Below are 13,165 nucleotides of genomic sequence, written 5' to 3' on the forward strand. Positions count from 1 at the left end.
GGCGTGACGTCATGATCGGGGCGGGACCTCTGAAACTCACCATCTCCGAGGTCATTTTGAAGTTTTGGGACACTTTTCTTCATTGTTATTGTTGTTTTGCATTTGACTAAAATTATCAGCCTGCGTTTTGGGTATTTTAGATGCTATAAAACGTTTTTCTGATGTTAGTTAGGAAGCAAAAAAATGGTGTCTATTGTCCATTAAGAGGGACGAGTTAAAAAAGCTGAAAATGTATTCTTACATTTTCTGGATCAATTTATGGAGGCTCACGGGGTGTGCTGGAGCCTCTCCGAGCTGTCTTCGGGCACCAGGATGGGGGAGACCTTGAATTTGTTTGCAGGAGGGCACACATGGAGAAAAAGAATCATCCGCATACTTGAGTTTTTGAATGGTAATTTTTATCCAGAAAAGAATATTGCACTGGAAAATTAATGTATGTGCTTTCATTGCCAAGTTCAAATACTTTGTTGCCAGTTTAGGGTAATCTTTGTACTTCTTTCATAACCTCGCTGCTGTGAAATGTTAATTTCTTGCCGGCGTGACGAATAAAGGTGAATCCAATCTTTTAAACACACAGTGAGAATCTTTATTACAAACTGTTACAACATTGAGAGCACCTATTTTGTCTGTTTTAGCTTTCTGCACAGGTGAGCACGGCCAATAGATGTAATCATTTAATACATCAAAAGGACTTGTACACACAAACAAGGCCCTCATGTGCTTTTTCCTCAAACTCCTACATGGCATTAGAAATCATCAGAGACATTTAACAAATGTACCCACAGTACACTGGTTAAAAAGCAAGACACCGCAGGGAATTGAACCCCGTCCTAACAAAGTCAGGAGTGCCACCACCGGAGTCTTTTGCTTTTTGTTACTGTATTGCGGGCAAAAGCAAAACCTGGAGGAACAAAGCCAGAAGGCTTGTTCCTCCAGGAAAAGAAAACCCATTGACGACCTGGCTGCTATGTGTTCTCATCACTTGCACGGGGGGTTAAGTCTGGACACGAGGCTGAAACTAGAAGACAACTGGTTGCCCCCCCGGACCCCGGCATTTCCCACACAATATATGGTTGCTGTTTCTGCATTATCCTTTCATTAAACACGATACCAGGATGTTAGGTGCGCCTGAAATCCATTTTTCATCGTGAATGATATTGGAGGCCGCTCTGGTCAAAGCTGTAGTAAGGGGTAAAAAAGACAACAATTTGAGGCAACCCCCCCCCCCCCGATATCCCAAAATATGCCAACAATTATACAATGCAAATCAGATGCTCTTTTACCGCCAAAAGACGAAATCCCATTAATCACCAGCTACTCTTCCTCAGTGAAGTAGTACAATTCTTCCAAGAAATTCAACAAGGCAGGCAGATTGAAGGCATCCAACGAATGGCTGTCGAGGTGTTAAGTTGCGCCCCCAGAAGTCATTTATGCTGCAAAGAATATTCTGAAAAAACAAGACTGTTCTCCCCCCAAAAGCTTGCATTGCAACTACTCATGGTTACGCACAAGTATGTTATGCAGAGCCTATGTGCATGCAGTAAAAAGTTCTTTAGAGCCACGGCATGAACATTAAATTAAGGGAACTGAAATTACTTAACCTTGAACCCACGAAAAGCGATGTGCGTTAGGGGGTGGCAAACAAACTTGCAGATGTTGATCTAAGTGACAGGATTCTCCATTCCATCACAGGTTAGCCCATCCCAGGCGCCATTTAGAAAATGTGTTTGGAAATTTGACCTGGGAAACCAAATGGAAAGAGGCACACACATACACACACGAAGAAGAAGAAAGAGCAGGGCTTCTGCGAAGGACGTCTGCCATAAGCTCAAGCGCACAAGGGTCGATCGATACATCATTCAGGGACTACACATAATCATGGACGGACGGCTTCCACTGATGGCTTTGCATTCAGAGGCGGGCGAGGTCAGAGTGGACAGACGAAAACAATCTGAAACAGAGTCACCTACACAACACCCAGCACAGAGAACGCAAAACAATGTCTACTCATCTTAAGGTTTAAGATGCAAAAGCAAGGACCATTGGCCAAAGAGGAATTCTCTAGTAAAGCATTTTTCGGATTTGAGGTTAACATAAAGTCAGTTCCAAGATATCTCCTTGTCTACGACTGTTGTTTTAAGTCTTACTAGTCTCCTGGTTAGACGACATCACTCCTGCGCCAAACTGAGCTCTGTAAGAAAAGCGCAGGGACACCAAAAACCATAACCTGGACTAATTAACCGCAACACATTTGCGTTGCGTTACTAGTTCAAGCTGCACAATGCACAGCTTTCCCCCAGCTACAAAATTCTCTTCACTTCACACAGTTGCGTGATTGTGGACATACATAAAGAAATACAAATCTGCCACTGGCACAGTTGCGCAAGGGCATGTAGCTGGAGGGCTTTTTGGTTTGCAAGGCAATGAAAACCGGACAGGATTTAAAACCTGATAATATGACGGTTGATTGGGCACAGCGAGATTCTCGCGTCACGGTGCGTATGCATTTCCTCCTCTGTAGTTTTCTGTAGAAAGAGATAGGACAAAACAACCCCAACAACCCTTACCCCCCCAAAAAAAATAAAATAGAACTGACTATTGTTATCCTTACGTGAATGCTTTACTGCAGATATGACAATCGCAGCCCATCAAATCAGTTTCTCTGCACAAGACAAAGCAATGCTATATGTATCCAGGTATGTATAGCAAGTTGCTTTTGAGATGAGGGCAGCCGAGAGCCCATTCAACACCAAACCCATCAGTGGGTTTTTGGATCTTTAGCTGCTTTCCAACATCAATATTTGATGGATTCCACTTATCTGCCTTCAATTTCCACTTTGAAAAGGTAGCACTCAAGCTCTGGTCACATCCGTGCTCTACAAATCTCCAAGCTTAAATACCTGAAAAGCACAAAAAGAGCTCCCCCCAAAAGACCCCCCACCCCCAAAGAACAAATGCATACCAAAACTGTGTAGTCAATCACAACAAGCTATGCATTTATTTACGCAAGTAAGAAAACCCTTTACAAATAGTTTCACTCATTGTATTATTAATACAAAGGATGGTAACTAATTGCAAAGGAATTGCAATGGAGCAATTTTACCAGACAATGAAAGTTAAAAATAAATGAATACATTGAATGACCTTACGTGATGCTCGAAGCGCAAGGAACGTGTACATACAATGAGTTAGGAGACTTCCAGGTGGTCTCAGGGTATTGGAAAAGCACACAGGACACGGCACACTGAAAAAATGCAAAGGAAAAAGCCTCTCCCCACAGGACCAAATCCCAATACAGAGTAGGGTAAACTACAAGTATTACAACTTGCGACGTTATGATTAAAATTACCCCTCTCCCCAAAATAGTAATTAAATACCACAGCGGTGAACACGAAGCCTTTCCACCTTTTGCACAGATGTGGAGCGGTAGGCTTGGATGTAGCTTACTGAAGGCCTGGTAAAACTGATCTGCAAAAGCAACAAAGACATAGCCCCAACCCCCGACCCACAGCAGCATGCCTTGACAGAATTGCAATGTCTGAGTTCGAGAGACTTTTACCACATTCCAAATGTGCTCTGGCTACACCAGCTGACTACTTTAGGGGGGGGCGTTATCCTGCGAGGAAAATTGTCCACTTGAATGACGTTTGCTTGGCACACCGAGTTGATTCTTAGTCAAGCCATTGCGCAGGGGTAACTTGAAAGCTGTGAAGTCTAGGAAGAGACTGGTTAACACGACCCCCCCACCCCAACCCGCCAAACCCAAATGTGTACAAGAAACTCAAATGTAGACAAACTTCTCAAGTAGGGCTAGTGAACAAAGGACTGGCACTCCCCCGCCGGCCGGGGAACTACTTGTGATGGCAGAGAGGGGGGGTAGAGAATTCCTTTAAGGCGTTGTTCTCGCCACCACACTATCAAGGCATTCATCCCAGTGGACAGCACCACGAAAATCAGCACACAACAGCAATGTTGATCAAGGTACGCAACGCTTTTTAGATAGCCTGAAAAAGGGAAGAGAGATCTATGCGAGACATTGGTCCTACAAAAGGTGTTAAATGTAACGAACGGGGTTCTGTTACAGATACCTCTACCGTCATACAAACCAATGCCTCCGTGATTAACTGAAGTATGAAGAAAACTGCACCCTGCACAACTCTCTTGGCTGGCTTGCTCTGGATTGGCTGAACTGCTTCAACGATGAATCTCTTTGCCGACACTACCCTGTCACTGGCGCCATCTGGTGACCGCTGTCGCCTGCTTCTGGTTCGCCCTCAGCACTCTGGTCCTTTTCCTGCCTGGTTCGCCCTTTGGTCCTGATACACGCTCTGGTCCTGTCCTGCCTGGTTCGCCCTCTGGTCCCACCATGCTCCCGCTTCATCATCCCCGCGTCGCACTTGTCGCTGATCCCTCGATCTTCTAAAGACTAAGTCCATTCGTCCGCTCAACAACTATGTCCATTCCTCCCAATAAGCTCAGTCCACGGCCATAAGAGTGTTAAAAAAGTTCTTAAAAAAATCCTTAACTATTGAAGTTGATGCAAGGAACGTTGTTTCTAATAATACTAAAAAACGTGGGTTATAAAAATGAATGTGCTTGATCCAAGCGACTTAATTTCTGTTGCAATGAGTTGCAATAAAGTCTTCAATTAAAAAAAAAGCTGCATTGCAATTTAGAGCAACTACAGGAGGTTGCAAATGATCTTGCGCACGTTTTTTTTTTTTTCGATTTGTAGGATGAGTCATCTCGTGCTGGTATTTGCCTTTAAAATCAGTACTAACTTAGAAGCATATTACCACTTTACGAGCAGCTCATATGCCAATGAATTCTTGAATAATGATTAAATAACGTCTGCTAAAAGAGGCTAGTGTAACAAAAAGCCCACATATCGACCGTTGTATTCTCAATTGCACCATGCATTATCTATGGCGCGGTACAAAATTGTAACAAAAAAATGCGCCTGCGGTCGTCTATTGTGACGTCATTCTATTGAGCGATAGCAAACCACACGAGGTCTTACGTCACGGCGGCCATTCTTTTCATAGATTACAAAAAAGCTTAAACTTAAGGTTTTCTCAGATCATTTAAAATCAAATTAACCGAAACCAAGAAAATGACGTTTCTTCAAGGTTTTTAGTAACACGGCGATTAAGGGTATGGTTCGCCAACATTTCGACCGTAAAAAAGTCACGACGACTTGGAAGAGTAAATAATGGCGACCATAGGTTAAAAAAAATATTCTCTCGGCTGACGGTTGGTCTGTTGTAATAGCTAATAAACAAAAGGGTACCGTTCTTTCCCGCTTTAACACAGTTTCTACAAGGCAATGCACGCCATTCAAAGCCAAATTCCACATTTTCACAAAGAAGTCTAAGACAAAACAGATCTCATCAACAATATAGACAAAAACGATTTCACCTGAGACGTGAATAAAAAGTAAGGCAGGCGTCGATTCGAAGCAATGTGACGTTGGAAAGAAATGGCGTCGTTTTATAAGCATTGAGTGGTTAGGTCATGGTGGATTGTGTATTCGTCCGACTAAAAAACTAGTCCCTCTCAGCAGCAACAATAAAACTGTCAATAAATTCAATTTGGAGTAACAAAAAAGAACATTGGAGATGTCAGATCAATATGTGAATCCATCAATACTTAACAGAATTGTGAATGCAGGTTAAATTCAGAAAACGCAACGGGTGGATTTGGTCTAATTTTCAAATGATGCGGCGAAGTTTATAATACAGCAATTAAATGTTATTTCATAAAATTCATACGTATTTAATTTTGTAAATTGGTTATGGGCCTAGAAGATAGTGCATTTTGAAACAAAACAGCCGACGTCACGGCCAACGGTCGTGCGGATTAATACCTGATGATTCAGGCCTGCAAAACTGGATGAAACTGGAATGTGGCCGGATCTACTTCTCGTTTACTGCAGTCATTCGACACGCCTTTCATGTTGATATGTATTAAAAAAACAGCTCACAGAATGATAACCGTGACAAAGACCAACTTGATAAATCGTACTTTTCGACATATAATACGGCGGCCTTAAAAGACTTTCCGCACGGTATCATATACACATATTTAATTGTAGTCATCCATTGGCCGTACATATTAGCTACATTAGTTGTCAGTATATGTATATGAGTATATGAGAAATACAGCAAGTCATATCCTATTCTTATTTGGATGCAGAAAAGGAGTCGTTTACTGGAATAAACGACATGTTTCTAGAAACACCAGAACGCAATGGAACTTCAGAGTGGAAAATTACCAGCGCCGTGGGAAGGGGGTGGGAGCAACTGTGCCATATTCAGCTTCTCGTGTCCAGAAAGAAAACCGTTGTGAACTCCCCAACTAATATTAAACCAACCAATATATGTCCTCGATACGTCGATCTACGTTTAGTTGTTTATTTCATTGTCTTTATGACCTTTCCTTTGATTAAGTCATGTTACAAAGCCCCTGACATCTACATTAACGCCGCTTAAGGTTTATCTTCAGGAGAAAAAATGACAAATGTACACGTACGAAAACACAGTGTGTTGTATGAAAACATCTCGAACGCGTGGTGTTTACCAATTTTTATAGAGAAGCACAAAAATGAATGACCTGATTTAAAAACAATAGCAAGGGAGATACCTCTGTTGACCAACAGGAGGAGCAGCGTGACTTCATGACTCCACCACGTCACGCATACGTTTCTTTTCCTCAATACAATGGCTCACCCTCCTAACTCGCACACGTGATTTTAAGACTGACTTCACTACCTATAGGTCTAGGTAGGTCCTAGACCTATGGCATCTATGACCTGGCATCTCCTAGACACTAGGAGATGCCAGTTGTTTACGGAGGCGACGTCACGAATCACATGATTTTTCTCGCTGGTAGGGAAAAGAAACAATGGCGAGTATCAATAAAAAGGTTTCTTCAGCCGTCATCTGTACTTTTTTGAAGGTGTCGGACGTTTCGCTTCTCATCGACGAGGCTTCGTCGGCTAACTAAAATTTGCTGGTAGTTTTGGCCCTATACCTATATCCCTACTGTCCAGAGGTGGTGGTGCCAGACCTCTGCTTTGATAAGTCCCTGCACCAAGGCCGGGTGGAGCAGAGGGCCACTCCCTGAGGCTGCACTGATTACTTCTATTGTCCTGACTGATTACCCCTATTGTCCTGTCTGATTATGGGGTCTATGACTGGCCTGATTGTCCCATTTGCTCTGGTATCACTTCATCAGCATAACTAAGCCTACATGGTCTAAGAAGTCTGTTGTAAAAACGAGCAAAATTAAACCTCACCCCACCGTAGCGATTTAGCAAAGGGTTTTGCTGTTTCATAAAAATTGATTCTTTTACTCCCCTTTCAAACCATCTATTTTGTTTTGCAAAGATTTTAACCTCATTGTCGTCAAATGAGTGGTTGCTAGCTTTTAGGTGCATATGTACTGCAGATTGAGGCCCACTAGTATTATCCCTGCGATGTTGATAAAGTCTTTTTTTTTTTTAGAATTTGTTGAGTCTCCGCAATCTTTTGAATAAACTACATTACTTTGTTTTTCATTTGGCAGCCTTTCTTGTAGATGCACACATTTTTGCCTTAAAGTGTTTATCGGTTTGAAATTAGTGCAAATTTTGTGTTGCCAAAGGACTCTTTGTAGTTTTTCAGAAACCCCTGCAATGTAAGGTACTGCTACTCCTCTCCTTTTAGTATCTTCAGATTTTTTTGGTTTCATTCCATATTCTTTTCTTTTGACATTTGTTAAAAGACCACTGAGGGTAACCAGTTTGTGAGTGCTCTCCTGACATGTTTCGACTCCTTTTCTCTTCCTTTGACACTTGTTGGTATTAGTTTAGCCCTATGTAGGAGGGTTCTGCTAACTTCTAGTTTGTGTTGTAGAGGGTGGTTACATTCAAAAAGTAAATATTGGTCAGTGTGCGTGGCCTTGCTAAAGACTTCTGTTTTTAGCGCTCTGTCCTCTTTTATAATTACTTTACAATCCCAAAAGGCTAGTTGGTTCTCTTTAATGTCCTTGAGAGTAAATTTATTATTGATGTCTACAGAGTTGAGGTGATCTACGAAGGATTGAATTTCTTGTTTTATAATTATGACAAAAGTGTCGTCCGCATATCTACCCCAGTGCCTTGCTTTTGTCCCCGGGAAGGGTGTGAGGGCCTGAAGAAACCTTTTCCATCGATGGACCACTTCTGTACGACTGAGAGCTTACACAGACGAATGGCGAGTATGGACAAAGCGAATTACTGTAGCATGAAATCTGAACAATGCTCCAATTATGTGCGAAAGCTACCGTTAGAAGTCCGAGAGCGATACTTCGAGAAGCTGGGATATCGTGACAGTACTTGTAACTTGCCAGATCCTCGAAATTTGAAGAATGGATGGGTTGACGATCCATCATTGTGGACAGACATTACTTTCACCGATATTTATTTTTATCTCGTCGATGCTGCCGCACAGTTGACTCACGATAGTTTGAAGGCATACTGTACAAGTCCCTCAAAGCTTATGAATACGTAGAAAGTGGACACGTGCATCGAGTGTTTTATTACAACGTTGAACAGTCGCCGTATTGTTTTTTTTTGAGACAAAGGTCATCCCATCTCAGCGACTTCGTGACAAACCTCATTAACCATGGACGTGTGTAAACAAATCTGAGGGGACTGTATACTGTGCACACTGCACATATATGGCAGGGTAGCAATATTTTTTTGAATTTATTTTCGACTGTACAGTGAGACCTCAACTTACAAACACCTTATCTTACAAACTTTTCATCTTAGAAACGTCAAATTTATAAAAATTAAACCTTATAATAAGCACTATTTTCATAATACACACCCACCACGGCTGGCTGAGTGATCTTCGGCGGAAGCGCACAACCGAACAGCACCAGAGGTTAAGTCATCAACAGTCCTTATGGAAGGTGACTCTCCTTCCATAAGCCATCAACGACCAGCAAAAAGGTAAATAAACCTTTATTTTACAGCACAGTTTATTTCTTTAATAACAGTCCTCATGTAATGCGCCTCTTTCCAAACAGCAATTCCCTTTGACCTTCGACCTCCAACGCCATTCCATCAAGCCATAAATGACCATCACAAATGTAAATAAAGTGACTTTATGATGCAATGCAGTGTATTTCTTTCATTACAATACAATAGCACAATTATTATACATAGAATAAGGTATGTTGTGTGTAGTTTTAAGGCTTATTTAGTTGAAAAGTATATTTTATGGAAACCCGGGAACGGATTATTCCCACTTTAATGGTTTCCTATGGGAATTTTTTTGGGAGATACACACTTTTCGCCTTATACACTCTGTCTGGGAACCAATTAATTTCGTAAGTTGAGGTCTCACTGTACATACATTTATTAGAAAAAAGTGGATTGATTATATTGTTTTGGAATTCATCGGCAATGCTCCTCACATGACAGGCACATACAAAATTACATGAAAATGTATTTAAGGGTTTAACTCACTGTAATCGTTGACATCGATTTGCAATTGATTAAAGAATTTATTTGTGCCATTTTGAGGCAACTTTGGGGGAAAATCTCTCACCCAAAAAAAAGAGGCACAAAATGGCGACATCCTGTGGCCACCTCCGTTTACACAGGCTGATAAATTCCTTATATGGCGCTTCGACGCCCTCTTCTGGCGGCTTTTGGGTGCAACACGAGGTCCCCAGACCAAACAAGTACAGCAAAATACATTGACGTGATGGAAGGACCGCTACAATGCGTCTTTTTTACAGTCAGGGGGCGGTCCTTTCATGACGTCACGTACGGACTCGTCACCAACTCAAAAACAAGACTTCCTGAATATTCAGCGCGAGTCTTAAAACGTAAAATATAGCTATATGCGGTGGAATCTTTGTAAAATACGCTCAGTAGAACTCATTTGAAACCATTTTACAAATTATGGACACAACTTGTCCGGAGACGTCGGTTGTCCTTTAAACTTAATGGATTTCAGTATAATAGGAAATGTTTTTCAATGATGTTGATGAAACCAACTTGGGATGCAAATTTGAAAGAGCACAGCATATTGTCATAATATTGTCAAACTGAGGCACAAGATTAATTTCCATCATTGTACTTAGAATCTTAAAATTTTTAACACGCTCGATGGCTCTCTCTACATGAATCCTAACACAAGCTAGCCTCCTCCCTGTCTCAATTTCCTTCGGGCTGAGCTGTGACTTCCCTCTTGTAAAAGCTGGAATGGCCAGCGATGCACCACGAGCAGCAAGATCATCAGCAATTAAAAAACCACGATCTGCTAAAACCAGATCCCCGTGTTCTAACAGCTGTAGAAATCCAGACCGTTGCGTGATGACTTTATCTGAAATCCTTCCTCCAAAGGCCTTTGAAACAAAAGTTACAGCGCCAACTGGTGAAATGCCAATCAAAACTTTAACAGTGTTATGACTCTTATAGTTAGACCAAGTCAATCCTCGGACAGTAACATTTCCAGGTCTTTCTATGAACACCTCACAACAGTCAATTATTACCCTGCAATGCTTATAGGTATCTTTAATTATTTTTGGCATGTTCATGATAACTTCCCCCTTTTCTGCCCAGTGCACCAAAAATGCCAATTTACTTGCTAATCCAGGAAGTGATTTGCTAACTACTTCATTAACAGTTTGTCGTGACAAATTGAACCTGTAAGCTAGGTCTTGATCCTCCAAATTAAGTCTTAGTTTCATCAGTACCATCAAGAGCACACTTGCAGGAGTATGTGTCATTGATACTGGTAGTATGTTAACACACAAGTTTACCAACCACAAAAAAGTTCGATGGTTGGGAACACCAGTAAAAAACACTGTCCTTGCGTCCTTATTTCCTTCGCTAAGAAAAGTGTCCCCAAAGTTGCAGGATTTAAGTTGGCGGTGACACTCTCTCAGGTTATCTTGTAGTTTGGCCAGCTCTGTAAGCAACGTCTTCTTCTCACCACGCTGTTTTGTGATAACACTTAGACAAGGGTAATGAATTCCTGAGAGGAAAAAAATGGAATCAGTATGTTTTGTCAGGGAATTAAATCATTAAATTGAATGTAATTAGCACAGAACGAACACACACACACACACACACACACACACACACACGCACGCACACACACACACACACACACACACACACACACACACACACACGTGAGGTCGGGTAACTACACACCGCGCACTTCAACGTCTTTAAAAACAAAAATAAAAAGTGGACTTGAAACTGAAATAACAGCAGAAAATACGGAATGGGTACATTCAAAGTCTTCACCGCTGTAGTGAATTTGGTTAAAATACACTTTTTGTGTTATGATTTTTTTCCTCTCATTAACACACACACACACATAAACACACACAGTGAGTAAAACGTGTGTGTATACACACACACTTTAACACACAAAAAGCCTTTGGAATGAAAAACACAAAAGGTCCTCACAAAAATGTCCTCACACGTACGGTATAAAATGTTAGTGGTCCTCACACACTACACACACACACACACACACACACACACACACACACACACACACACACACACACACACACACACACAAGATTCATTTAAAACAGACTCGTGAAATACAATGATCTTCTGGTTGTTTGGGTTTTAAGTAATAGAATTTTAGTTTGAAATGGAGGTTCAAATATTTACCTGCAGCAGGTTGATTCTCTTCGTCATTGTCCCCTTCTTCTTGATTAATGTGACTGGTACAGTTAGATAGTTTCAGGAGAATTGAGGCAGCGTTGTTCGTTTCTTGCTGGATCCTTGCTGTCGTCTGCATGTACTCTTTCCGACGCTGTGCTCGCTGATACCTTTTCTTTGAATTATTAAGAGGTAACATGGCTGAAGTTTTATATCCCATGTTTACATGTGGTACATAATCAGGATCATTTGGATCACTGCTTGCAGATCCTGGAAATGTAATAAATGATTATTTAAGCAACATAATTTAAACAGCAGCAAAAAAATGTACACAGCTATGAAAAATCATTACTAAATTAACACAGTTTCTTATACATTTATGAGACATGAACAAAAGAATCATTTATAAACATAATAAAAATATATAAACTCTCATGACTACCATATTTTTAACGTGGTGAATGCACAATGAAAAGGTATAGTTGAATATGCATGCAATGCATCAAGTTGAATTTCAAGTTATTTAAAAAACATTTTTATATGCACAAATATATATGTAAGGAAACAAACCTGAAGAAAAATGATCTCCACAAACTCGATCTCCGCTATGTTCTGGTGCCCAATTCTTTCGATTGATAGCCTGAACCCATCGCTGTTTTCTTCCTTCAGCTATCGGTATTCGGTGAAATTTTAACCCGGATCCTTTCACAAAACGGTTTGTACAGCCAACAACCACACACGATATCACCATCGTACTAAAATACGAAGACTTTCATTAATCAAAACCGAAAATGAAACGCATAAGCTTCCAAAACAATGATTGCACTCGCGGAAAACTGTTGTGTTTACTTGGCTTTCTGCCTACAGGAAGTGAGCGACCGATCACGTGATCATAACAAATGGCGTCACGCTTGCGTCTCCTCTCGTAGACAAAAGTGTACGTTTGTACCGTCCTTTCCCGCTTTAACAAGGCAATGCACGCCATCCAAAGCCAAATTCCGCATCATTTCACAAAGATAAGTGTAAGACTAAAAGAGTTCTAATAAAAAAAAAAATCACATATAAACGATTTCACATGAGACGCGAATAAAAAAGAAAGGCAGGCTTCGATTCAAAGCAATGTGACGCAGAAAAGAAATGGCGTCGTTTTAGAAGCATTGAGTGGTTCGGTCGTGGTTGATTCTTTCGACTGCCACTAGTCCCTCTCTGCAGCAACAACAAAACTGTCAATAAATTCAATTTGGAGTAACAAAAAAGAACATTGGAGATGTTAGATCAATATGTGAATACATAAATACTTAACAGAATTGTGAATGCAGCTTAAATTCAGGCGCAACGGGTGGGTTTGTTATAATTTTCTAATGATGCGTCGAAGTTTATAATACAGCAATTAAATGTAATTTAATAAAATTCATACGCATTGGATTTTGTAAAGTGTTTATTGGCCTAGAAGTCTGCATTTTGAAACAAAACAGCCGATGTCACGGTCAACTGTCGTGC

At 40.9% G+C, this 13,165-nt stretch overlaps 1 protein-coding gene and 1 long non-coding RNA gene across 2 annotated transcripts; both read right to left on the reverse strand.

The window, feature by feature from the left end:
* Positions 1-2,972: 2,972 nt before the first annotated feature.
* Positions 2,973-5,522, reverse strand: LOC148901235 (uncharacterized). The gene is made up of 2 exons (XR_016118343.1): positions 4,299-5,522; positions 2,973-4,263 (listed from the first exon to the last, which is right to left on the reverse strand). It is a non-coding gene; the product is annotated as an uncharacterized LOC148901235 (long non-coding RNA).
* A 2,944-nt stretch (positions 5,523-8,466) lies between these two features.
* LOC148901236 (uncharacterized) lies at positions 8,467-12,782 on the reverse strand. The gene is made up of 3 exons (XM_089021226.1): positions 12,236-12,782; positions 11,675-11,935; positions 8,467-11,015 (listed from the first exon to the last, which is right to left on the reverse strand). The coding sequence occupies exons 1-3, from the start codon at positions 12,414-12,416 to the stop codon at positions 9,979-9,981; spliced, it is 1,479 nt and encodes a 492-aa protein (XP_088877352.1). The 5' UTR covers positions 12,417-12,782; the 3' UTR covers positions 8,467-9,978.
* Between the last annotated feature and the right edge of the window lie 383 nt (positions 12,783-13,165).

This window comes from Hippocampus bargibanti, linkage group LG02, assembly GCF_051943395.1.
Source record: "Hippocampus bargibanti isolate YZ-2025 linkage group LG02, ASM5194339v1, whole genome shotgun sequence".
In the NCBI taxonomy this organism is placed as follows: Eukaryota; Metazoa; Chordata; class Actinopteri; order Syngnathiformes; family Syngnathidae; genus Hippocampus; species Hippocampus bargibanti.

What these genes read in the sequence shown, in the direction of transcription:
- LOC148901236 (XM_089021226.1), bottom strand. Translation starts at nt 12,416, where the DNA reads ATGGTGATATCGTGTGTGGTTGTTGGCTGTACAAACCGTTTTGTGAAA. An exon ending in TGGAGATCATTTTTCTTCAG is followed by an intron (nt 11,936 to 12,235) that starts GTTTGTTTCCTT and finishes TTACATTTCCAG; the next exon opens with GATCTGCAAGCAGTGATCCA. An exon ending in AGAGAATCAACCTGCTGCAG is followed by an intron (nt 11,016 to 11,674) that starts GTAAATATTTGA and finishes TTTTCCTCTCAG; the next exon opens with GAATTCATTACCCTTGTCTA.